Source organism: Notolepis coatsorum, assembly GCF_963971535.1.
Source record: "Notolepis coatsorum genome assembly, chromosome: 3".
Taxonomy (NCBI): Eukaryota; Metazoa; Chordata; class Actinopteri; order Aulopiformes; family Paralepididae; genus Notolepis; species Notolepis coatsorum.
The window spans coordinates 108989937-109017366 of record NC_140167.1 but is presented as its reverse complement, the minus strand read 5'-3'; the positions used below and the strand labels follow the sequence as shown (position 1 = coordinate 109017366).

Sequence of the window (27430 nt, the reverse complement as noted above, 5' to 3'; positions counted from 1 at the left end):
AACAAACGACATTATTCCCAACAACTGGAAACACAGCTCCCTGTCCCCCTGCTAATGTTGGAACATGCCAACATTATGGAAAAATGCACCTATTGTCTTCTCCAGAGTCGGACAAGAAAATGGATACCAATTTCCTCTCTGTGCATTTTAGTAAAAAGCTATCCGACTGCAATATGGACCAGCTAGCCTAGTAGCTGTTGGGCCAAAAACACCTCTCTCAGAGTTTTAAGCTAGGATAGTGGTTCCATTAGTTTGTGTTAACCCTTTCACTACCACACTACCAAATGGTTAACCCTTTCACTGCGACAATACAGAAGGTTAACCCTTTCACTACCACACTACAGACGGTTAACCTGAGCTCACCTATGCAGGACAGGTCTTCAGGGTTGTGTTTGTAATAGCCTGGCTGACACCGACAGTAGGCCGTGCCACTGTTGTCTGTGCAGGTCGATCGCTCCGTGTCGCACTGTGTCTTCTGGCCGTCGCACAGGCTCTCCACTAGTACACATGCCCACACACACACACACACACGCGCACACACGCACACACACACACACACGCACACGCGTTATGGTTGGGCATTTATTTGCTGATTATTTGCGCTGTTTATGTTGGATGACTAGTAACAATCTGAATACAGAATATAAAAAAAAATCACATTCAATACAGTGCATCGCAATTTACAACTGCGATATCAACGATTATCCATATCTCATTCTCTACCCTATAGGCAAAGGTAACCAAACCACGACAGGATGAGTGATTTCATCTAGACAGTCCCTGGAGACTTCTGAAGCCAAAACGTCATCACTGTTTTTACAGATAGTAAAAGTGTGTATACAGCCTGACTCGTACATTGGTAGGAGAGCTGATGGTGCAGGACCACCCTGCAGTGGCTCGACGAGGAACTGCAGTTGGTGAGGAACATCTGGATGTTCTGGTAGACCTCGGTGCTGGTCACCTCGGCAGAGATGGAAAACATGTTGACAGCAGAGATGTGCAACCCGTCCTCCTCTCTGAGGGTGGGGGCAGGAGAGGTGAAGAGGGGAGCAGAAGGAGAGGAGAGAAATGAGGCGAGGAGAGAGAGGACAGGAAAGAAAAAGGAGAGGAGAGGAGAGGAGAGGAGAGGAGAGGAGAGGAGAGGAGAGGAGAGGAGAAGAGAAGAGAAGAGAAGAGAGGAGAGGAGAGGAGAGGAGAGGAGAGGAGAGGAGAGGAGAGGAGAGGAGAGGAGAGGAGGGGAGGGGAGGGGAGGGGAGGGGAGGGGAGAGATGTTCCAGTAGTTAGAACATAATACTATCAGAAAGGTCTGCTCACTTGCATTCATAGTATATAGTGCATTGTGATGACAGACACATTGACAGCAGAAGAAACAACGTACCTCTTACTCAAAGTTGAGCGGCTGTAACCTCGTAGAATTGATAACGAAATATTGAGCTAAGGGGAAAAAGCAACAAATGTACACATTGTTAATTATGTCCTCATGCACACTATGAATCCAATGAACAGCTGTTATTAATTGAGGATAAACAGTGTTATACTCCGTTATATACGTATGTCTCACCAGGTGAAGTATCTCTCTCTGGATCTCGTGCATGGTGGCGCTGTGGGAGAGCACAGGGTCACCTGGCATTTTGTTGATGCTGAATATTCCCAAGAAGGTCTTTGCTATGGAGGAGGGAAGAACACAGTGTCAGAGCCTAAGACACTGTTGTTGACGAAACAGACATTTTTCTTTTTTTTCTCCAGCTGTCTGGTCAGCACATCGACCCCTCGTGAAACTCACAACCAGCGTTTCCGTTAGCCGCTAATTACCGGTATTTGACCGGCAAAATCTGGTGAAGTCCGACATATCTAATCTCTCCGGTCATAATGTCCGGTGAAAATAATTCCCTCTAAACACAATTAGATTATTTGAATTGTATTAAAATAGGCTAAAATTAAATAGCCTATGCGATGAACGAAACAATCATTACATTTGTCGTTGCTTCACCAAGCAGCCGGTCAATGACATCCTGTGTCAGCGAGCTGGCAGCTGATATATTTACGTGAAGCATGGCTTGGCAGGGTGCAGTACTCCAATTCAGCCATTGGCAATTCAGCTGTTGGGTGGGGGCGCTGCTGACACCGCTGCTCTGCTCTGTCTGCTCCTGCTCCATGCTTCACGTAAATATATCAGCTGCCAGCTCGCTGACACAGGATGTCATTGACCGGCTGCTTGGTGAAGCAACGACAAATGTAATGATTGTTTCGTTCATCGCATAGGCTATTTAATTTTAGCCTATTTTAATACAATTCAAATAATCAAATTGTGCTTAGAGGGAATTATTTTCACCGGACATTATGAGCAGCAGCACCAAGTCGTTGGGAGGTGGAGATATACATCACGGCGCAAACCCACGATAATGTTGCCGTCTCTCTGCCAAATTTCTCAGTTCTTCGCTTGATATAATTAATACAAATGTCCAATATAACGGAATTCGTTAGCTCATAAAAATGTGATTATAACAGACTGCTGTTTATTAAGGTCGGGCAGACTGCCCACCGACACCTCAAGTCGGCAGCAGCACGCAGTCTCGAGGGACTTATTTTATTTGGAATATATTAATGACTGTATATACGCAAAAGTAGTCTAGTTTTAAGTTAAAATATTATAAATGCCTTGATGATGTCATTCTTTATATAGGCCTATCAATTGTTTTTAAGCTCAATAAACTCTGACCGGAATTTATCCCATTTGTCCGGTAGATTGAAATCTACCGGACACTCAGACCTGCAAAAAAAAATTCTAACGGAAACCCTGCTCACAACGCCGGTCTGATGTACAGTATACAGTAGCAGAACTTTGCAGAGGACTCTTACCTCGGGTACAGGTACGTCCGTCCTCCAGGTTGAAGCCCAGGGGACACTCACAGCTGAAGGACCCATGCGTGTTCACACACCTGGAGCCTGGGGGACATGGGTCCTTCTCACACTCATCCACATCTGGACACACACACACACACACACACACACACACACACACACACACACACACACACACACACACACACACACACACACACACACACACACACACACACACACACACACACACACACACACACACACACACACACACACACACACACACACACACACAGTCAGTCAGTCAGGACATCAGATTGGCTTATAATTAGCTAATTATATTCCCCCAGAAAGACTATTTCCTTCCTTATCTACAGTAAATAGTTATGTTACGTAGTCTATGAGAGATTATGTAGTAATTACAGTAATCATTTATATGTTACTTCCAATGCCCTGCGAAAGGTCAAAGGTCAATAAACAAGCTGTGCTGTGGTTAGCCGGCTAACGGGGAGAGAAGCGAGCTCACCCTGAAGGCAGGCGGGGCCTGTCCATGCCCGCAGACAGTGGCAGGTGAACTGGCCCCCTACGTAGCTCACACACATCCCTCCATTCATACAGGGGTTGGATGCACAGGGGTTGCCTGGAGCTGAGAGAAAAGAACAGGCACCTTTTAATAAAATAAAATGTTCCTTTAGGGGGAAAAAAATAATTATTTATACCATATTCTCCCGTCTCCCCAATTTAGTCGTTATGCCAATTCCCTTCCTGGTTATTCTGCTGCCCTACTGTCGGTCTGGGGAGGGTGTGGACTACCACACACCTCCTCCTCCTCCTCCTCGCTAGTCGGGAGAGCGTAGTGCGAGCTGGGGTTCACCCAGTAGCTACTCGAGTTGTGAAAAAAAACAGGGGGGATGGTCAGGGCTGCAGATCTCATGACAAGTTTGGGGGGGGACACAGAGTAGGGAGGTCCGGGGGCATCGTCCCCCGGTAGAAAATGTTAATGATTTGAATATGCAAATGAAGCTTTTAGGAGTATTTTCTAAACTAGAATTACAGAGTGGGAGTAGATACACTACTCTTGATAGCACATATTATTGGGGGGGGACAATTCATTCATTTTTCTGATGATTAGCTGACACAAATGCTAGCCTGGTTAAAGACATCCAAGTCCTCATGGTTTAGCTAGCTACGTTAGTTAACTATTGATAGATAACTTATTAGTTATTACATAATAATATGATATTGTAAGGAAGGGGCAGGACCAGATAAGCTTTGCTTCTTTCTGTCCCTTCTCAAACAAAACCATTTGCCTTTATTGAGCTATGTTGATTATTGCTTCCATAGGAAGATTTAATTTTATTTGTATTTTATTTCGTTTTTTTTTTACAAATGTGTGTTTATGGTTGAAAATGTTCGAGATAAATAAATATCAAACCAAATCTAACTGATGAAGTGATCCCTCTTTTAACAAGAGAGAAGAAACTTAGCTTAGCTTTAAACTCATTCATTGCTTATGTCTAGAGATTCCACCTTTGATAACTAAAGTAATGATCGTGCACTTGACGTACCTGTTATATAATTTTTTGTCCCTTAGACCGCGCTGCACTCCTGGTCGTTTGGCCATTACGATATTGATGACCGTAACTGGCTGCGCTAGGCCACTGACAGTATGGCCAGTACCGCAGGAGTTTTTATGAAACATTCTGATATTTTCGGGGGTCTTGTGCAGTGGTCTCGTGCCACTATGCAACTGTCAATCAAGCGACCGACAGTGGCACGAGACGCGCACCATTTGACAGTGATATGCGCTTGACAGTACTCAATTATAACATAAAAAAAAAAGAGATTTGGATTAACATGTGATTGTTATCATTCATTTAGATCAGTGGTTCTCAACTGGTCTAGCCTCGGGACCCAACATTTTCCTTAGTCATTAAGTCGGGACCCAAATTTTTGAACCACTATGATTTATTTTAGGGATGTCCGATATTATCGGCCGATATCGGCATTAAAATGTGATATCGGAAAATATCGGTATCGGAAATTAAGAGTTGGACAATATCGGTATATCGGTATCGGTAAAAAAGCCAATATCGAGCATCCCTAATTTATTTCAATTTTTTTTGTTGGAGTAATACACAATCTTTCATGCACTGTTAAAAACATGAAATAAACACAAAAAAGTGCAACAAAAGTGCAACTAGGGCTAAAAACCCAATGAAATAAAATAATAATAATAATAATAAATAATGTGCTTCTTAGCAGACTTCTTAGCTTAACATAACAGACCTACAGTAAGTTTGGGGGAACTAAAGAGATAACTGGGGTTGCAACAAAAGTGCAACTAGGGCTAAAAACACAATGAAATAAAATAAAATAATAATAATAATAATAATAATAATAATAATAATAATAATAATAATAATAATAATAATAATAATAATAATAATAATAATAATAATAATAATAATAATAATAATAATAATAATAATAATAATAATAATAATAATAATAATAATAATAATAATAATAATAATAATAATAATAATAATAATAATAATAATAATAATAATAATAATAATAATATATCCTTCTTAGCTTAACATCCCAGGGAACTAATGGGATAACTGGGGATGTTGTTTGCTCCTGACAAGAGTCTCAAAGTCTGGGGTGATGGTAGACAAAGCAACTCTGAGGTCATGCTCAATGTCCAATCTGTTCCTCTGCTTTGTCTTCAGCTGGACCAGAGCTGAGAAGCCACTTTCACAAAGATAGGTAGTAAAAAAAAAGTTTATTATTATTATTATTTTTTATTCTTTAATATTTTTTTTTTTTCACACATCCGCGACCCACTCGAAATGGCCTCGCGACCCACTTTTGGGTCGCGACCCACCAGTTGAGAAACACTGATTTAGATCACACCAACATCAAAATATCATAATTAATCACGATATGATCCCAGTACGACACGATAAATGACAATATTCAATCGCCCAATCCTAAATGTATCCAACAACTATATTGACCAGCGGTGCTATCCCCAAAACAAAAAACTTGCTGAACTTTAAATGAAGGAAGAGAGTGAGCTCTGGTCAACTGACCTGGTGGCGGTGTGGGAGGGACCTTCATCGGTACTGTGGTTACCACCTGCTCTGTGGTTCCCCTGTCTGTGTGTTTATCCGTGGTGTGCGGTGCCAGTGTGCTCCTGGCGGGGGCGGTGTGGCTGTATGCGGTGGTGGTCTGCCTGGTTTGGGCCGTGGTGCTCCCCGGGGTCGCTGTGCTGGTCTCCAGCTGGAGGGTGGTGGTGTCAGTGGGGCTGACTGAACCCGTTGAGGGCCTCTGGGTGAGGACAGGCGGCAGGTGATGAGGGGTGGCCGCTGTGGAGGTCTGCTGGCCCAGGGTGGATGCTGTGGCGGAAGGTGTGGTGGTGGTGGTGGTGGTGGTAGTGGTGGTGGTGGTGGTGGTAGTAGTGGTGGTGGTGGTAGGCTGGGTGGTGGGTGGCGTACTGCTGCTACTGGGGCGGGGTGGCTGGGTGGTGGCTAGGGGGACAGTGGGGGTGCTGCTGGAGGTGTCAGTGGCTCTGTAGGTCTCCTCTTCTGTCACCTGGGATCTGGGAGGGGGTTCATGAACACATGAACGAATTAATTAATCAACAACAACAACAACAACAACAACAACAACAACAACAACAACAACAACAACAACAACAACAACAATGATGAAGATGACAAGAAAATTTGCGCACAAATAAACTAAAATGGCACTAAGTGAGATGCAACATGCACACTACACTACAGCACACGTTGACTTGTAAAACCGCACTCTCCAGCCATTAATATTTAGGAGAATACCAAGTAGACTGAGAAGACGCATTTTAATATTATCTAGAAGACCTAGCATCGTTTAGACCTAGTGTTACAAAGGGTCAGATTAAACCGAATATATATATTTATTGCTTGAGATCCCATGTATAATATTTGTATATCGTTTGATATCCCTTGTATATTCTTTGTATATATACACGGAATATCCCTTTACCTAGGTACAAACCAAACCATAATATTCGTTCTCCTATTGGACAGCGACCCCTAGGCGCCAACGGCCATACCCCCAATGGCAAGTTCAAAGACAACGCCAAGGCATGTCTCAACATGTCCAGGTTTGCGCAGTAATACGAGACAGAACTGAGGTTGGCACTAGATTATTCACCTTACGTATAAATACGTCGCAGGTGGATACAGCAGTAGAGTATCCAAAAACGTTGAAGCCTTCACCACGATACAACGTGCCGTGAAGTGGGCCTCTTTGCCCCTGAATAGAGCCTTGAGAACCGCGTGCGAATATATAGCTAAAGTGTCAGAGTTTAACGCCGTATCGTCGAGTTCGACTTATTCTATTGTGAAGTAATAGTCTATTATTTATAGTGTATCGTGCGGCTACCGTTCTACAGTGACCAGCATTACCACCGGTTCGTCGTACCTATAGCTAGTGCACTTATCTAGGCTGGGCGGCCTAAACTCGCGCCACCACCCGAGGAGTCCTAGACGAGAACCGTTGGATATGTACACCGGAGAACCTACACCGGCGAATGCAGAGCCTTTTCCGGCTGGATTATATTGCTTTGGTACCGTGGCTGCTGGAGCAGAGAACCGTCTACCCCACTGTCGTGTGGGATCTACCCCTGTGAGGAGCACCCTCGAGCCCGCCTCTAGGACCAGAGGCTGGCTAGCTTTCATCCATGCTGTCGTGCATACTGGATTATAGCTGTGGCTTTGTCTGAGGACCAAGGGAGTACTGCACTGGCTCCTGTATCTGGAGCCTCGTTATTCCGCGTTGATCCAGACTTTGCTCCCGAACATTCCTCTACCCTGCCGGCTTACAACCGGAGGAAACCCCCTAGTGTCTCCAGCTGACTACGAGTGTGCCTTATGTAATTACTATGCTACAGGTGGAGTCAGTTATACCCATCTTACTATTCTCATGGACTTACGCTCTTGACCTACTTTAAGTGTTCTTCGCCTTACAAGCGCAATTATAATTCTCAATCTGTAACCTACCGTTGCTGCTCTAATAATAATAAATACCTCTAACTAGAACTTTCTTTGTCATTGCCGTATTCTTGTGTGGGTGTTCACCAGATATATCATGTACTGTATGGCCAGTAATTAAAGTACATAACTAAGTAGTGGTTTAATAATACCATACTCTCAATACAGTCAGGGAATTGTACCCCTCAGTTACAATTGGTCCTTCGAGCCGGATGAATATCAGTGTAATATCTAAATATAATATTGATATTAACCATGGCCAGCGGTGAACACTCCCCAAGCGGCTCTCCCAAGCTAGAACGCCCGCAGCGCAGACGTCAGCCACCTCCCTACCTAGAGGAATACGGTGTCAGTCTAATACCTAGCTTTATACAGACGTTAAATGCGGAAAAAGCGGATAGTAAAAGCATGTCAAATCCTACCGACCAGGCGACCCTGCCAGTAGAGACCCTAGTGGGTTCTAACGTAACTGACCAAGCTCACGGGGGGGACCAGGGGGGACATGACATGACTATACCCCCAGACAACGTCAACGGGACGGTCCCCGGAGAGCTCCAGGATAAAGAAAGCGCTCCAGGGACAGAACCCGACCCACTACCAGAAGAGAAGCGCGCCCAGGAGACCAACCTCGGGGCGCGCCAAGAGAACAGATCTCCAACGAGCACTGTCAGAAGCCGATCACCTCCGTCAGTGTCTTCCCCCAGCGAAGCGGACAAGATGCTGGCGCAGGCATTCATCGCCACCCTGGCAGCCTCCACTGAACGCGATCGACTCCAAGCACAGACGCTTAGTGAGCGCGAACATTCTTCCATGGAACAAGAGCGCCTCCGGGCGCAACAACTAAGTGAGCGCGAACACTCTACCATGGAAAGAGAACGCCTGCAGGCTCAACAACTGAGTGAGCGCGAACAATCTGCAGACCAACGAGAGCGCCTTCACGCGCAACTCCAAGCGCAAGCCCTAAGTGAACGCGAACACTCTGCAACCCAGCGAGAGCGCTTCCAGGCGAGGGCAAAGGAGTGAAGACGACCGCATACGCCTGGAGACCAGACGCCTCCAGACGGAAGAGAACATTGAAAGAGACCGCGCCGATGCACAGCGCGCCGCCGCCGATGCACAGCGCGACGCCGCCAATGCACAGCGCGACGCAGCCCAAGCCCAGCGCGAAGCAGAGCGCGACATCGCCCACATCCAGCGTGAAGCAGAGCGCGACCGGCTACAGGCGCAGATAATGGAGCAATTGATTGCCAGGGCGACACCCCCACTCTCCGCACGGAGCTCCAGGGCATCATCACGACAAGGGTCTAGGGCACCTTCCCCTACCCGACCAAGTGACCCGGAGCCCGGCCAACAGAAGGATCCTATCCACGTCTCCGAACCCCCTCCCCGACCGGTCCATACGAGACCCAGCAACCGGGAAGAACCGGCCTATGCCGCAGAGAGACTGAATAGAAGACTTCAAGACCTAGAAGACCTAGCAGAGGAAGAGGAAGAGGAGGAGGGTCAAGCCCACCAGCAGCAACGTACTCCACAGGACCAGGAGGTCCAGTACAGCCCAGACTTCACCCCCGAGGCACTGCGCTACAAACCCCCGACTCAACTCAAGGGTGAGTTTGACGCACAGCCAGCACAGAGGAACAGCACCTGGGTACCCGGCCCCTGGTACCCACCAAGTACCAGCCCACGACAACACGTACGGGGAGACCCGCCCAGGAGGCCTCTCCCCCAACGCTCACCGATGTGCCAGCCATCCATGGCATCGTACCTTGGCACACCGACGTTCCCGGACTTTACGCACGAGGACAGAGCACAGTACACGGAATTACGGATGTGCTTAGAGACTATGATGTCCGACGTCCCTGATGAGTCGTACAAATATGCTATCCTCCTCAAGCATCTCAAGGTGCCCAGAGCGCATAATATAGCGCTGGCATATTCCAACTCAAGCACCCCATACTCCGCGGCTCTAGTAGCCCTCGACCAGCGTTATGGACGCATATGGGACTACGTGATACAAGAAATAAGGAATATTGACCGTCTCCCCCCAGCCACAGACAATCGATCATTGGATGACCTCTCTATCAAGGTACAATCCCTGGTAGGGATGCTGGGGTCCCAAAAGGAAAAAGGGAGACACGAACTATATGCTAACTCTAATGTAGAACGAATATTAGAGAAGCTCCCTCCAGCCCGCCAAGATCGCTTTAGGCGGCAGAGAGACCACCGTGATCCCGACGGTCCCGAGCCATCCCTCCTAGACCTGGCCGACTTCCTCGCGAGAGAAGTCAGCAGCCTACGACTGGATACGTTCGTGCGGAGTGGACCAAGCCCAAGAGATGGACCTCGGAGATCCAATGATAACCGCCGGTTGGTGACCGTTATGCACCAAGCCGAATCAGTACCGCGGCACAAGAACCACAACACCCCCTCGACGAAAGAGAAGTGGAAGATTGTATGCCAGTACTGCGAGAAAGAACATTGGCTGTCTCAATGTGACACTTTCAAGAAGATGACCGCCGACGAAGTGAGTCAGTGGATCAAAGCCAACCGCCGCTGTTTCCGCTGCGCGCGCAGCCATATGGCAGCCGAGTGCCGCCTAAAGAAGAAATGCAGCAGGTGTGACGGCGCCCACTTGGATGTCTTGCATGACAGCAACAGGAAGAAACTCGCACCCCCAAGCAGCACCAGAGTAAACGTCATGTATATCGACCCCGCCAGCAGCGGAAGCTCCCGAGTGCTCTTGAAAGTGGTCCGAGTGATATTAAGCTACGAGGACAAGGTCATGGACACTTACGCCGTCCTTGACGATGGGTCAGAAAATACTCTCCTCCTCGCATCCGCTGCAGCCCGGCTGGGTCTGCGGGGGAGCGAAGAAACAATGACAATTCGTACTATAAGAAGAGACCTGAAGACAATAAAGGGTGAAAACGTCTCCTTCACTATCGCAGCAAGCGGGCAGCCCGAGAGGCAGTATAGGATTACTAACGCTTTCACCAGCCAAGACATAGGCCTGTCACAGTACACCTACCCCATCCCCAAGCTGATGGAAAAATATGTGCACCTACGTCAACTACCTATACCGCTCATCGACGGCGCCACCCCGACCCTGCTCATAGGATCCGACCATGCACACCTCATCGTCCCAACGGACCGGGTCCACATAGGGCCCAGAGGCTGTCCAGCAGCAGTCGAGACCCGCCTAGGATGGACACTACAAGGCCCACTCTCCAGGTCTCCCAACCGACCAGCAGCCACTCGCTGCCTCCACTCCAGAATGACAGAAGAAGACACCACCCTCTTACAGCACGTCGAGAGGCTATGGACACTAGACACAATGCCCTTTAAGAATGAAAAGAAAATCATTCGTTCAAAGGAAGACACTTATGCCATAACCCTCCTCGAGCAGAGGACAAAGAGAGTCGAGGTCAATGGAGTGATGAGATACGCAACTCCACTCTTGAGGCGAGAGGGTATGCCCACCTTCCACGCCTCAAAAGAAGCGACGGAGCGATATCTACTGAACACCGAGCGGCGTCTAGCCAGAGACCCCACTCAAGCCACTGTGTACCGCGCTGAGATTGACAAGCTAATCACAGCGGGACACATAAAGAAAATTGACATTCAAGAGGCCGATCAGACGACCGAATCATGGTACATGCCCCACCACAAGGTCCACCACAACGGCAAGGATCGTATTGTGTTCAACTGCAGCTACCAGATCGGACTACAGAATCTGAATAAAGAACTCTTGCCCGGCCCAACACTCGGCCCCTCTCTACTAGGCGTGTTGCTACGTTTCCGCCAAGACAAGGTGGCCATCAGCGGCGACATCAAAGGGATGTTCCTGCAGGTGCGACTAGTGGAAGAGGACAAGCCCCTGCAAAAACATGTCGCAGAGGACCCAGCAGCTGACGAGGAGGTCCGACAAAGTGTAGAGAGGAGTTTCTACGTGGACAACTGTCTACAAAGTGTCTCGACGCCAGAAGAGGCCGAGGCCCTCCTACTCAAGCTCCGCGCCTCCCTGATCAAAGGCGGCTTTGATCTCCGGCAGTGGGCCAGCAGCGACCCTCAAGTACTTCGCAGCCTCTCCCCAGAGAACAAGGCAGCAAGCAGCGAGACCTGGATGGCGACCATCCCAGGTGAAGCCCAAGAAATGACATTAGGACTAGTCTGGCGCTTCAAAACAGACTCGCTCCATTACAGACACACACCCCTGACCAAGGAGCAGGGAAGGTCGATTTCACTACCGACCACCAGACGGAGTGTATACAGAACACTCGCCAGACAATATGACCCGTTGGGATGTATCCTACCTTACACCACCAGGGCAAAAATGATTGTGCGAGAGCTGTGGGACAAGGAACAGGGCTGGGACGACCCCATACCCGACCACCTTGCTTCCACATGGAGAGAGTGGGAAAAGGAACTCAACTCGCTCCCAGGTGTCAACATACGCCGCAGCTACTTCCCACCCACAGTGCGGCTGGAGACGTGCCAGATGGACCTGCATGTCTTCAGCGACGCCTCAGAAGTAGCCTACGGCTCGGTGGCTTACTTGCGGGCCCGAGAGGAGGGAGGAGAAATACATACCGCCTTCATCCTGGCTCGCTCAAGGATAGCCCCCCGCAAGCAACAATCGATCCCGCGTCTAGAGCTCTGCGCAGCCCTAGTAGGCGCGCAACTCGCCACGTTAATCCAACGTGAACTCACCATCCCGGTGCAAAGAACAATCCTGTGGTCAGACTCCATGACCGTACTCACATGGATCCAGTCCGATTCGTGTAGATACAAGGTCTTCGTGGGAGTCAGAATCACAGAGATCCAAGACCTAACAGAATCAGCATGCTGGAGGTACGTGGACACAAAACAGAACCCAGCAGATGTCATCACACGGGGGATGTCCCTAGATGACCTCACACGTCACAATATCTACAGTGACGGTCCCGAGTTCCTCAAGCTCCCGGAAGAATAGTGGCCTAACCCCACCCCACGGGAGGCTAGTCAAGAGGAGGCAGAGATGAAGAAATCTATGTTCTGTGGGTTGACGCACACACCAGTCCCCACCGACCCTAACATAGACGACTGCCCCACCCTTGAGAGTGCGCAGTTAAAGACATTCCTGTGGCACCACCCTGAGGTTCCCTCCACTACTGACATTAATGCAGCTAATTACGAAGAAGCAGAACTCCTTCTGCTACAGCGAGCCCAAAGAGACTCGTTCCCCGACGAGCTAGACTGTCTGCAGGGATCAAAGCCAGTCCCGTCAGACAGCAGACTGCTCCACTTGGCCCCTGAGCGCGACGCCCATGACCTCATCAGAGTGGGTGGTCGTCTGAGACGGGCCCCGGACTTAACGGACGACGTCAAGTTCCCTATAGTTCTCAACAGCCGACACAAGGTCACAGAGCTCATCATAAAGAAATACGACGAGGATGTGCACCACGCTGGGGCAGAGAGAGTCTTCGCTGAGATCCGACGTCGCTATTGGATACTGCAAGGAAGAGAAGCAGTACGACGCTTCCAGCGGACCTGTCTAGATTGTCGCAAGTGGCGAGCACAGCCCAGTATACCCAGGATGGCTGACCTGCCTCCCTGTCGCCTCCGACTTGGCGACAAGCCCTTTCACTCCACCGGCATAGACTGCTTCGGCCCGCTGTACGTGAAGAAAGGAAGAGGGACGGAGAAGAGGTGGGGTATTGTATTCAAATGCATGACCACCCGAGCGATACACATAGAACTCCTTCCAACCATGAGTACGGACTCATTCCTTATGGCCTTCCGGAGATTCACAGCGCGGAAAGGAAAACCGTCTATATTATTGTCTGATCACGGGACAAACTTCAAAGGCGGAGAAAGAGAGCTGAGAGAGAGCTTCCAAGCTATGGGCCCAGAACTTAAGACCCACCTCGCTCCCTCTCAGATTGACTTCCAGTTTAACCCCCCGAACGCCCCTCACTTCGGGGGAACTTGGGAACGAGAAGTACGTTCAATAAAGACAGCCCTGTACGCCGTGCTTGGGGCCCAGACCGTGGCTGAAGAAGTCCTCACGACAGTCCTCACAGAGATCGTATTGAACTCAAAGCCCCTCGGTTACGTCTCAAGTGATGTAGCAGATGTCGACCCAGTCACCCCCAACACTCTCTTGATGGGGCGGCTGGACCCCGCGCTCCCACAGACGGTGTACAGACCTGAGGAAGCGAACGGCCGAAGAATGTGGAGGTACAGTCAAGTATTGGCTGACAAGTTTTGGAACAGTTTCCTCCTCCACTATCTACCGTCTCTACAGACCCGCCAGAAATGGGTAAAAGATAGAGACAACTTGACGGAGGGCACAGTCGTCATGATCATAGACCAGTCACTACCCCGAGCTATGTGGCCGGCCGGCCGCGTAAGCAAAGTGATCACTGGTGCCGACGGAAAGGTCAGAGCGGCAGAAGTTCTTGTCCAGGGACGGACATACACCCGACCCGTGGCGAGGCTGATAGAGTTGCCAAGGCTCCCTGAATCCCTTGATGACGACCATGACCCACTGACTTTGTGAATTGCCCTACTCCCCACAACGGACATTGAGTAGTTGACAAGACGGTTAATCTGTCTCTGCTTATCTAATTAGGTGCGGACTAATTAGGAGGCGGCTGTTACAAAGGGTCAGATTAAACCGAATATATATATTTATTGCTTGAGATCCCATGTATAATATTTGTATATCGTTTGATATCCCTTGTATATTCTTTGTATATATACACGGAATATCCCTTTACCTAGGTACAAACCAGACCATAATATTCGTTCTCCTATTGGACAGCGACCCCTAGGCGCCAACGGCCATACCCCCAATGGCAAGTTCAAAGACAACGCCAAGGCATGTCTCAACATGTCCAGGTTTGCGCAGTAATACGAGACAGAACTGAGGTTGGCACTAGATTATTCACCTTACGTATAAATACGTCGCAGGTGGATACAGCAGTAGAGTATCCAAAAACGTTGAAGCCTTCACCACGATACAACGTGCCGTGAAGTGGGCCTCTTTGCCCCTGAATAGAGCCTTGAGAACCGCGTGCGAATATATAGCTAAAGTGTCAGAGTTTAACGCCGTATCGTTGAGTTCGACTTATTCTATTGTGAAGTAATAGTCTATTATTTATAGTGTATCGTGCGGCTACCGTTCTACAGTGACCAGCATTACCACCGGTTCGTCGTACCTATAGCTAGTGCACTTATCCAGGCTGGGCGGCCTAAACTCGTGCCACCACCCGAGGAGTCCTAGACGAGAACCGTTGGATATGTACACCGGAGAACCTACACCGGCGAATGCAGAGCCTTTTCCGGCTGGATTATATTGCTTTGGTACCGTGGCTGCTGGAGCAGAGAACCGTCTACCCCACTGTCGTGTGGGATCTACCCCTGTGAGGAGCACCCTCGAGCCCGCCTCTAGGACCAGAGGCTGGCTAGCTTTCATCCATGCTGTCGTGCATACTGGATTATAGCTGTGGCTTTGTCTGAGGACCAAGGGAGTACTGCACTGGCTCCTGTATCTGGAGCCTCGTTATTCCGCGTTGATCCAGACTTTGCTCCCGAACATTCCTCTACCCTGCCGGCTTACAACCGGAGGGAACCCCCTAGTGTCTCCAGCTGACTACGAGTGTGCCTTATGTAATTACTATGCTACAGGTGGAGTCAGTTATACCCATCTTACTATTCTCATGGACTTACGCTCTTGACCTACTTTAAGTGTTCTTCGCCTTACAAGCGCAATTATAATTCTCAATCTGTAACCTACCGTTGCTGCTCTAATAATAATAAATACCTCTAACTAGAACTTTCTTTGTCATTGCCGTATTCTTGTGTGGGTGTTCACCAGATATATCATGTACTGTATGGCCAGTAATTAAAGTACATAACTAAGTAGTGGTTTAATAATACCATACTCTCAATACAGTCAGGGAATTGTACCCCTCAGTTACACCTAGCATAGTTGGATATCTTGTCAGTCGGTGAAAAACAACGCAACAATTTTAAACCAGGTGGGGTCATCTGTGTGTCAGGGTTTCCGTTAGAAAAAATTGTTGCCGGTCTCAGGGTCCGGTAGATTTAAATCTACCGGTCAAATGAGAGAAATTCCGGTCAGAGTTTATTGAGCTTAAAAACAATTGATAGGCAGGCTATATAAAGAATGACATCATCAAGGCATGTAGATTTATAATATTTTAACTTAAAGGGGAACTCCACTTCTTTTGGAAATTAGCTTATTTAACATCTTCCCTGGAGTTAGACAAGAAGATGCATACCTTTTTTGTCTCTGTGCGTAGAGCTGCCGCGGTATTGATTATTTCCTTACCGCACAAATTTGCAAAATATTTCCTACCGCCGCGGTTATTACCGCATGCACACAAAAAATTAAAAAAAAAAGTTTGAATGCATTTTTATTTTGTAGTAGTCTACTCTTTATAGCATATAGCCTGCCTCTAGTCTAAATGTCTATTTTTAGAGGATGACTTTGCAGCATGAATATTGTTTGGGATTCGGCAAGTACGCATTAGTTATTGAAAGTGAAACACGGATTCGAAGTTTACCCTCTGGTCGTGCGCCGTTCACTCGGTGTCGCGGGCAGGGGTGGTTACCCCTAACCCCCCCGACCCTTTCTTATTATTATTACTATAAAGTTACTACTTTATAATAAAGGCATTCGTTTTGTGGCATTAACATTATATAGTTATACGTTCAATAACATCAGCGTATTTACCGGACAATAGCAAGGCAAGCAATACTCTATTCATATCTCAGTTCCTTTCTTTGCTCAGAGCGTGCTGAGTTGTCCCATTCTGCGGTCTGTTAATAAAGTTTTCAATCAGACAAGTGTATAGAACGAAGGGCTTTTATTATAACATTCGTTGCAGACAGTAAAATCATTATGTCTCGTTTAGTACTCCTTAGGAGCGATCGTAGTCCACTCCGGCGGAGAGTTAAAGCTAACGTTATTAGCCGTGTTGTGATGATCTGACATTCAGGAAGTAAAAACCTAATACGCGCTTGCCGATTGGTGGTAACACACTGCATGACGCTACAACGTGTGACGCGTCTCTCTTCTGACCAATCAGTGGTCTGCAATGTTTCACGTGACTTTTCTGGTACCCAATAGGGTCGCTTGGAACCTCGATAGATGAGTAGGGTATATCTGCAGAGCCGCAAGCCCAACGAGAGGAGGGTAATTTATTATTATTATTATAAAAAAACAGCGGTGACGCGGTATTCAGCCTACTCTGCGGTGGCCGTGATGTAACAGCGATACCGCGGTAATGCGGTAATTGCGGCAGCTCTATCTGTGCGTGCATTTTAGCTTTGGGAATAGACGCTCCGTTAGCATAGCTTAGCTTCATCACTGGAAGTGAGGCAGGACAGTAGCCTTACAGTGCCTTACAGTGTATTGCAAGGTCTGACATTGACCAAACTTGATATGCATGACCTTGGTGGGCTCTAGGTCAACTCCTGGAAAGGGGGTCAATGTCAGACCTTGCAATCAAAAGTTAGGGGGCGCACTGAAATTATGGCAAGGGTTATTAGCCCCCTAACTTTTGATTGCAAAGTCTGACATTGACCCCCTTTTCAGGAGTTGACCTAGAGCCCACCAAGGTCATGCATATCAAGTTTGGTCAATGTCAGACCTTGCAATACACTGTAAGGCACTGTAAGGCTACTGTCCTGCCTCACTTCCAGTGATGAAGCTAAGCTATGCTAACGGAGCGTCTATTCCCAAAGCTAAAATGCACGCACAGAGACAAAAAAGGTATGCATCTTCTTGTCTAACTCCAGGGAAGATGTTAAATAAGCTAATTTCCAAAAAAAGTGGAGTTCCCCTTTAAAACAAGGCTACTTTTGCGTATACAGTCATTATATTCCAAATAAAATAAGTCCTGAGACTCCGTGCTGCTGCCGACTTTAAATCAAATAGGTGTCTGTGTGCAGTCGCCCGACATTAATAAACAGCAGTCTGTTATAATCACATTTTTATGAGCTAACGAATTCCGTTATATTGGACATTTGTATTAATTATATCAAGCGAAGAACTGAGAAATTTGGCAGAGAGACGGCAACATTATCGTGGGTTTGTGTGATGACTCTCTCCACCTCCCAACGACTTATTTGCGAGAGTATGGCGCTGCAGAGCAGCAGATTCAGCTGTTTTCAGGCTCTATCTGGGGACCGCTCAACAGCGCCCCCCACCCAACAGCTGAATTGCCAATGGCTGAATTCGAGTATTGCACTGTGCCGGCACAGATGGTGGATCATAAGATAAGATAAGATAAGATATTCCTTTATTGATCCCCTTGGGGAAATTCAGGCATCATAGCAGCATGGGGGGGAGGGGGGGAGGGGTACAGGTAGTAAAACAACACAGTATACAGGTAGTAAAAGACAACACAGGCAGTGTAAACAATTTGATCAATATGGTCAATATAATTTACTATCTGACTAGCTGAGGAATATTCACATTATTCACAGTGTCACATGAGGTGCAGTATGCATGAGGTAGTGTTATAATTTACTATCTACTGAGTATACATTAATCAAAGTACCAGGGTAGTCTACTTTGTCCCCCTTGGGTTCCTATAAGTCCCAGGTCAATGTCTGGTAGCAGTCGCTGTCGCTGCCCCCTGTTGTGGGGCCTGGAGGCTGCTAGTCGCTGCCCACTGTTGTGGAGCCTGATGGCCGCTGGTATGAAGGACTGTCCGAGGCGGTTAGTTGAGTGTCAAGCGAATGAATGAATGGATTCTGTGGCTCTGCAGCTGCATGCAGTCGCAAATCTAGCAGCAAGCTCCCGCTGACAACATCGTTGTCATTATTAGACCTGCTTGGTGAAGCAACGATGAAACAAATGTAATGATTGTTTCGTTCATCGCATAGGCTATTTAATTTTAGCCTATTTTAATACAATTCAAATAATCAAATTGTGCTTAGAGGGAATTATTTTCACCGGACATTAAGACCGGAGAGATTAAATATGTCGGACTTCAACAGATTTTGCCGGTCAAATACCGGTAATTACCGGCTAACGGAAACCCTGCTGTGTGTGTTTGACTAGGTACTATGTCCTGTGTTCTTTCAACAGATCTTTTTTAAGAGTGTAGCGAGAGTAATGGTACCTGTGTGTGGCGGCGACAGGCGTGGTAGTGAGGAGGACTGCGGTGGCCAGCGCTGGCCCTTCTGTCTTGGGGATGAAGGGAGGCTGGCCTGACAGGAACCTGGCCAAAGAGTCGTCCAGGGTAGTCACGCCGATGGTGACGGTAGGGGGTGCCGTGGTCAGACCCAGAGCCGTGGTCTCCTCCTCGGTCTGAGATGGAACGCCCTCAGTCTCCCCCTGGTCCTGGGTATTGGAGGTCTGGGCTCCGGTGGAAGACTCAGTCGACATCCCTGCATCAGGGCTCAAACCCGGACACCGCCCTGTGCCATTGGTGGTAGTACCGCCCTCGCATGAAAGGACAGGGGGCGTGGAAGAAACCGGCATTTCCGATTGGCCGGTCCCAGCTCCCGGGTTTGCTGCGTCTTGTACGTTCGTCACTCTGAAAGGCGGGGTTGAGTTGGGAGTCCCCTCAGATGTTGAGTTGGGGTCACTGTGGGTGACATTAGGATGTCCTGTTGATTGTCCTGTGATTGTTACCCTGGACAGCTCTGAGCCGTCAGTCTCCGAGAATGGATCATTGGAGGAGTTGGTGGGTCGGTGATCTGAAGGTGTAGTGTCCATGTCATCAGCCTTGGTGAACGGGAGTTTATCTGTAGTGTCCCCCGCCCCTGTTGCCCTGGCAGGCAGACCCCAGGTGGAGGGCTGATGGGAGCTGGAGTCCTCAGTGAACATGGCAGTGGTGCTATTGCTAGAGGCTGAGGAGGTGACGGAGAGCAGGGTCCTCTCCCCGGCTCGGCTGAGGGTGGTGGAGATGTAGGTGCTGTCGGAGATGTAGGTGCCGTCGGTGTGGACAGGGACCCTGACAGACACTCCAGCAATCCCAGAATCTGAGCCTGTCGTATCCCCCAGCCGGAGGTCACTCTCTGGACTGTCTTGAGGCAGGTTAGCCTCCTCGGTAACTGTCCATGGCCTGGGCTCCAGGTAGAAGTCAGGGGAGATGTCCGGCAGGCTGGCCTCCTTGGTTACTGTCCATGGCCTGGGCTCCAGGGAGAGGCCAGGGGAGATGTCCGGCAGGCTGGCCTCCTTGGTTACTGTCCAGGACCTGGGCTCCAGGGAGAGGCCTGGGGAGATGTCCGGCAGGCTGGCCTCCTTGGTTACTGTCCATGGCCTGGGCTCCAGGGAGAGGCCAGTGGAGATGTCCGGCAGGCTGGCCTCTTTGGTTACTGTCCAGGACCTGGGCTCCAGGGAGAGGCCAGTGGAGATGTCCGGCAGGCTGGCCTCCTTGGTTACTGTCCAGGACCTGGGCTCCAGGGAGAGGCCAGTGGAGATGTCCGGCAGGCTGGCCTCTTTGGTTACTGTCCAGGACCTGGGCTCCAGGGAGAGGCCAGTGGAGATGTCCGGCAGGCTGGCCTCCTTGGTTACTGTCCAGGACCTGGGCTCCAGGGAGAGGCCAGTGGAGATGTCCGGCAGGCTGGCCTCTTTGGTTACTGTCCAGGACCTGGGCTCCAGGGAGAGGCCTGGGGAGATGTCCGGCAGGCTGGCCTCTTTGGTTACTGTCCAGGACCTGGGCTCCAGGGAGAGGCCAGGGGAGATGTCCGGCAGGCTGGCCTCTTTGGTTACTGTCCAGGACCTGGGCTCCAGGGAGAGGCCAGGGGAGATGTCCGGCAGGCTGGCCTCTTTGGTTACTGTCCAGGACCTGGGCTCCAGGGAGAGGCCTGGGGAGATGTCCAGCAGCTGGTCTGGAGTGGCGAGTTCTTCCCACTCTGTGCTGCTAGCTTCTGTAGTGGCTACAGTGGTAAACACCACAGGATCTGTGGACACGCCTGTGGTCCTCTGTGACGGCCAGCCTCTTTCTGTTTCTATTAGGGCTTGTGTTCTCTGCTCGGTGGCTGTGGAAAAGTACAAATGATGACACGGTTACATATTATAGAAAAGCATTTCTCATTTTCTCTCTTTGAGAGTATGATTTGAATTAGGGATGCCCTGACCGATCGGCCACCGATCGTTATCGGCCAATAATCAGTATAAATATGCGATCTGTGAATTCCGATAATGAGTCATATTCACCGACCGCGGAAACCGATCAAGCGGAGATCTCACTCGCTGTCTGTCTCAGACACACAGGACCTGCAAACTGCCGCTGCTCCCTTGCCCCGCCCGCACCCGTGTACAGTTTGTAAACACAGAGGACTGAGAGGCGGCTCCTCTGCTCGAGTCTTTAGTGCATTCGACCTGAGCTAACGTTAGCTACCTAGCTATCGTTACTGTTTAAACAAAATTACCCAGTCAACTATTCACTTTTAGTAGGCATTGTCTAACGGTATTTAGCCGGCTAGCTACTGATATCAACAAATGCTCCAGCAAGTCTATTGGTCCATGTTGATACCTCCGTTAGCTTGCCGTTAGCTGACGTTAGTTCACTGTTAAACACGAAATGTCCCATTGAACTAAAAAGTTCTGTCTTAACGTCATCTAGCCGGCTAGCAGTAGCTACAGATAGCTCTTGATATCAATGTCTTATAACTAGGGATGCACCGATATGAAAATTTGCCACCGATACAGATACCGATTGTTCAACTAACACAATCGGCCGATACCGATTCCGATATTTGTGGCAACAAATTCTTTTTAAATATCTTTTAAATATTTCTTTTTTGTAATATTTTTTTTTTTTGTAATATTTTTTTTTTTGTAATATATATATTTTTTTATGAAACTACTGTATATTTGTGTTACAAATTGTGCTCACCGATATGAACATAGGCCTCTTTACTTACTTAAAAAAAGGAAACATCAAGAAATAGCACTATCTCTCTCTCAGTATGTTCTGCAGGGCTGCAGCTAGTTACTAGTTCTCCCAGCATGGTCTACCTGCTGGGCTGCAGCTAGATACTATTGTCTCAACCAATGAAATTTTGATTGACAGTCGATTCTGCCAATTACGTCACACACCGCTTGCACCCGCCTCTGCTGTTACCACCAATCGGCAAGCACAAATACATTTTTTACTTCGGCTTTTGTCCGCCATTGATTTTGAGTTGACGAGAGCTTTTCTACAACAACAACAATGGAGGCGCGGCTGACGTTTAGCTTTTAGCTCCGCAGGATGACTTAAATGAGGCATAATGATTTTACTGCAACTAATGTTATAATAAAACAAAGCCTTTCTATACATGTGTCTGATTGAAAACGTTATTAACAGATTGCAGAATGGGTAAAACTCAGGGCTCTGTGAGCAACGGAAGGAACTGAGCTAGTATGAACGCTTGCTACATTCGGGTAAATAATATGCTGATGTTATTGAACGTGTAACACTAACTATATAACGTTAATGCCACAAAACGAATGCCTTGTTAATCATAAGTAGTAACTTTGATGCAGTAGCTTGTGTGTGTGTGTGTGTGTGTGTGTGGGGGGGACTGGGGACGGCGTTGTGCAGGTCACGACTCGCAAGTGAATTATTTTTTGTCTTGGCGCTAGACAAATTGATGGATATTTATCGGCTACTGCCATCGCACATTTGAGCTTATCGGCCGACAGGCCGATTGCAGTCAACAAGGCACTTATCGGCCGATACCCGACCGATACATCGGTGCACCCCTACTTATAACATTGATTCAATGCGTATTCGAGCTGAGGGCTTGCTGAATGTGATATGACCAAAGCACAGTAACGTTACCAATAGGGTCCAGCTGCAGCACAGGAGAATCCTTTTTGGAGCTGGAGGCTACTAGAGTACACACAGACAGTGGAGCTGTTTGCAGATAGCGAGCATTTTGACTTGTTGCGTGGTGGCGATGTCTCGCAGATAATACAAGTACAAGTCTAATTATATAATATATATATTTTATAAAAAAAGAATTATATAAAACAATTATTAATTTCTTTTTAATCAAAAACGATCGGTATCGGCCGATATGGCTCACGACGATCGGTGATCGGTATCGGTGGCAAAAAACGTGATCGGGGCATCCCTAATTTGAATGACTTATGACTTAATGATTTTGAGTAATTACTATTATACTGTGGAACAGTCTAAATGTGGTGCTAAAGCAATGTCCAAACATGAGACAATTCAAACTGATGTATAAGGAAATGATGTTCACGAGGTACAGGGATGAGGAAGGGACTTGATATTCACGGTTGTTTACATTTTTATTTTATTACATTTTTATTTTATTTCTTTCATGTTTTACATATATAGTTTTTGTTTTTTTGTTTTGCATATATATATATAAATATATATATTTTTATGTTTTAAAATAGTACACTCATTTGAGTAGTGGAAAAGGGGTAGGATTAAATAAGTGTATACTTCTTCCTACTCCTTTTTGAACATGTAGATTGAGTTGTGTTTTGCTTTTGTTTAGTTATTTGTTTGTTTGTATTCATTTGCATGTTCGAAATAAAGATTTCAAATCAAATCAAATCAAATCATTATGTTAATAACCATGGTGGACAGGATCTGGTAGTACAAGGGGAAGTTACAGTACATCAGACCACATGTACACTGATACATGTAATATGATACATGTTAGTGTTACTGTATTTTAAATACATTTGTATGTGGAGGAATAAACTTAAGATGCCAAAACTGAACAACGGATTGCTTCCCTGGCTGCACTGTGCATAATGTACCACCAGAGGTTGCCCAAAAGCCTTTGTTTGTTGGGCCTGTGGGAGGGGAATTTATAATAAAATTATTATAATAAAATTATATCTATATTATAATATATATTATATATATAAGCTCTCAATGAAGAAACCCAATCCCATTTCTAAAATAAAGTCTAGCTTATATTAGTTACAATAATAATAAATTATTAATAATAATAATAATAATAATAATAATAATAATAATAATAATAATAATAATAATAATAATAATAATAATAATAATAATAATAATAATAATAATAATAATAATAATAATAATAATATAAATGAGGATAAAGTGGTGGAACCGGACTCATCAATTATGTCACGGATCTTGATTGATTGATTGATTGAAAATTGTATTAACAGATTGCAGAATGGGTACAATACAGTACAGCTCAATACACACAATTGTTAAGGGGATGCAGACCCCCTACATCAGGGTCCCCCATTTTCAATTCATCATAACATATGACACACACGACATACAGATAGAGAGTACTGCTACATCTATACATTTATGACATACCAGATTTACAAATACAGTACTGTTTGTGATACAAAAAGAGTTTAAAAAAGAGAGTACATACATTTGACGAAGAAACTGTACATTGGATGAGGTGGTCAGTATAGGTTTATAGTGAAACACAAAGTACATAATAGATGAAATGAGCTTTGGCTAATAATAATAATGGCTTGGATTTATATAGCGCTCTTCATGACACCCAGAGCGCTTCACAGAGTCCATTCTTCGTTCATACACAGTCATACCGGTGGTGGTAAGCTACAATTGCAGCCAGAGCTGCCCTGAGGCAGACTCACGGAAGCGTGGCGAATAATCATCGCCTACGGCCCCTCCGACCACCACCAACATTCATTCACATGCATACACATTCATACGAGGCAAGTAGGTTATGTGTCTTGCCCAAGGACACAACGGCAATGGGATGGACATGGGCTTGAGCGGGATTCGAACCACCAACCCTTCGATCATTGGACGACCCGCTCTACCCCTGAGCCAAAGCCGCCCCACAAGTGGGGTGTTCTCATCGTGGCCAGCTGGGAGACACTAAGGAGCGAAGGAGACAATGTGGTAATGTAGCGAGGGGTGGGGGCCGTAGCCCCTTGACTCTCACTTAGATGTGAGTTAAGCTATTGTTTGGGGTCACCAAAAGGAATTCCTTAACAATACTATGGAACTGCACACTATGAATGTATTAAAAAGATTAAGATGAATTCAAATTAAACTGGACTTTAGTCTTTATTCATTGCACACTTGACAATGTCGTCATGCAGTGACACACACATGCGATGGGCGGCACACACAGATACACACACATGCGATTTATTTTCTTGTTGGGTCGCAGATGAAACTTTCCTCTCTACGTTTGACCCCTCCCGCGTCGTCCTTCCCCCCCAAGGGCAGCCGGGGGCAGATAGGGGCTGTGGCGTGGGGCCACACCCGGGGACCAATACAAGTGCTCCTGTCCGTCTTCGTCAGGGACGTCACGTGACAGCGTTAGCGAGCTGTTCTGCATGTTTTTCCATTGGGTTTATCTCTTTTTCTGGAGGGGAAACCCTTGCAAAACTCCCCCAAGCGGGAACTGAACCCTGGACCTTCTAGCTGTGAGGCGACAGTGTTAACCACTACACACCACCGTGCTGCCTAACAATACTATGGAACTACACACTATGAATGTATTACACGGCCCATAGCGGCCCCCAAACGGCATGGCCAACTTCGTCAGACCCGTACCCCCTTTTGGAAGATGCTGTGTGAAAGGACTGCAGTCTGCAGGATGTAATGATTTTGGGTGGAGAACAATTGGCAGCCCGGGCCTGTCCACCCTAACAAAAGCCTGAGGCCCTAAATATGGCGGCAACGTGTCCGGTGGGAATAATCCGTTTCCTTCCTAAAGCTGAGTGAGCACAAGGACCTGGTAGAAAACTGAGCGCCACTGTGGAGGTGTGCTGCCCACTGGCTACACACTGTACACATGTGATCTGCAGGAATATTGTTGATTTTTCAGAAACTAACCTAATATCAACACCTATCAAAATATAATTTTTTTTTTATTCCAGGGACAATACACATTAATGACATTAATCAACATTTTCCGTTTCCACGTGTAAATGTGCCAGAGTTCGCTAGTGAACTAGTTTTTGTTAAATGGTAAATGGGCTGCATTTATATAACGCTTTTATCCAACGCCTCGCCCATTCACACACCGATGGCGGAGGCAACCATGCAAGGTGCCGACCTGCTCATCGGAAGCAGTTATAGGGTTAAGTGTCTTTCCTCAAGGATTCCCTCTGACAAACAAAACAGTTGTGATTGGAGGATCAAGAAAAGAGGGCGGTTTGAGATGGGTCATGTGACTCTACCTAATAGCAAATATAGAGGAAATATATTCATTCAATCTTTATTTATACTCGATAATACACTGAGTAATTAAACTCATTTACAGTGCCGTCGAAATATTACATACCAAGTGTCACAGTGTGTTCAATATAAAGACATCAGACAATCAGAATAATTAAGAGCACATTTTAAAATACATTAAAAAAAATCTTTTTAAAAGAATAAAATAGCTAAAAATGAAAACAGAGGTAATCATTTAAAAACAATTACATATTGTGGTGACCTGATTGGTCATTAAGGTTCTAAACCGACCCATAGACACTAGAGTGTCTAGTTTCAGTGTTTCCTGCAGGGTATTCCATGATGTAGGGGCAAAAAAGCCAAAAGCAGATCTACCAAGTTCAGTACAAACTCTAGGCACTTTAAGTGTACTGTAAGCCAAAAACTGGATCGTGTACGACAGGGTCCAGTGGTCCATTCCAATAAAGAACTAATATAATTTGGACAATCTCTAATTATGGCTTTAATTAAAAATAAAAAGATTGCAATGCAACTTACGTCTCTCTGCCAGAGAGGCCCACCGACCTTATTATATAGGATACAATGGTGAGTAAAATTATGGTGAGTTAAAATTATTTTCTTTTTTTTTTATTTCATTTTTATTTTATTTTTTTTGTTATATAAATCTTAGTCAAACCCTTAGTATTATGGATATTAAACATGCTGGCAGAGTACATGCATCCATGTTGTTGTGAAAATTTTAATTAAATAAAGAAATTCCCTTTCCATAGTCGCCGTGGGAAAGAATAAAATAAAAAATTAAATTAAATTAATTCCCTACCTACCCATGGCCTTAACTGACAACCAGCAGGAAACAAACAATATTTTCTTTTATGCCTAACTATCACCGGTGATAAATCTAATAGCTAAATGATAAACAGAGTCTAAGGGCTTAAGAGTGGAAGCCGCTGCATGTCTATAAATCACATCTCCGTAATCCAAAAACAGATAGGAACACTGCTTCGACAACTCTCTTTCTGCTAATCATAGGGAAGTTGGCTCTGTAATGTAAATTAGGGATGCACCGAAAATTCGGCTACCGAAAATTATCGGCCGAAAATGGTTAAAACGGCTCTTTCGGCCGAAAGGGTTTTAGCACCGAAAATATATGACCGAAAGTCAAATAACGTGTTGTTGTGATGACGTCATCAAAACGCGACTACTACAGACATACCGGTAGCATGCGCAACATGTAACGTGAGCAGCTTGGCAGCTCTTCCTGCATTCTACAGCCTGTGATAACTAACTCCTCTTGGGAGTAGGGATGCCCCCCGAAACCCGGTTCTAAACTAAATTAGAAAAAAACTGAGTATTGATCAGCTCCGACGTTAACGGTACTGC

At 46.7% G+C, this 27430-nt stretch overlaps 1 protein-coding gene across 1 annotated transcript in view; it reads right to left on the bottom strand.

Annotated features, from left to right (window-relative positions):
• The window catches only part of heg1 (heart development protein with EGF-like domains 1), a 52273-nt gene that overhangs the window by 3614 nt on the left and 21229 nt on the right, over window positions 1-27430 (bottom strand). Inside the window, exons 2-9 of the mRNA XM_084310204.1 lie at window positions 19034-20900; window positions 5946-6454; window positions 3371-3490; window positions 2860-2982; window positions 1562-1665; window positions 1379-1434; window positions 856-1016; window positions 364-498 (exon numbers count right to left, since the gene is read on the bottom strand). Of these exons, the coding sequence (XP_084166330.1) occupies window positions 364-498; window positions 856-1016; window positions 1379-1434; window positions 1562-1665; window positions 2860-2982; window positions 3371-3490; window positions 5946-6454; window positions 19034-20900 (3075 nt within the window). The remainder of the gene's footprint in view (window positions 1-363; window positions 499-855; window positions 1017-1378; window positions 1435-1561; window positions 1666-2859; window positions 2983-3370; window positions 3491-5945; window positions 6455-19033; window positions 20901-27430) is intronic.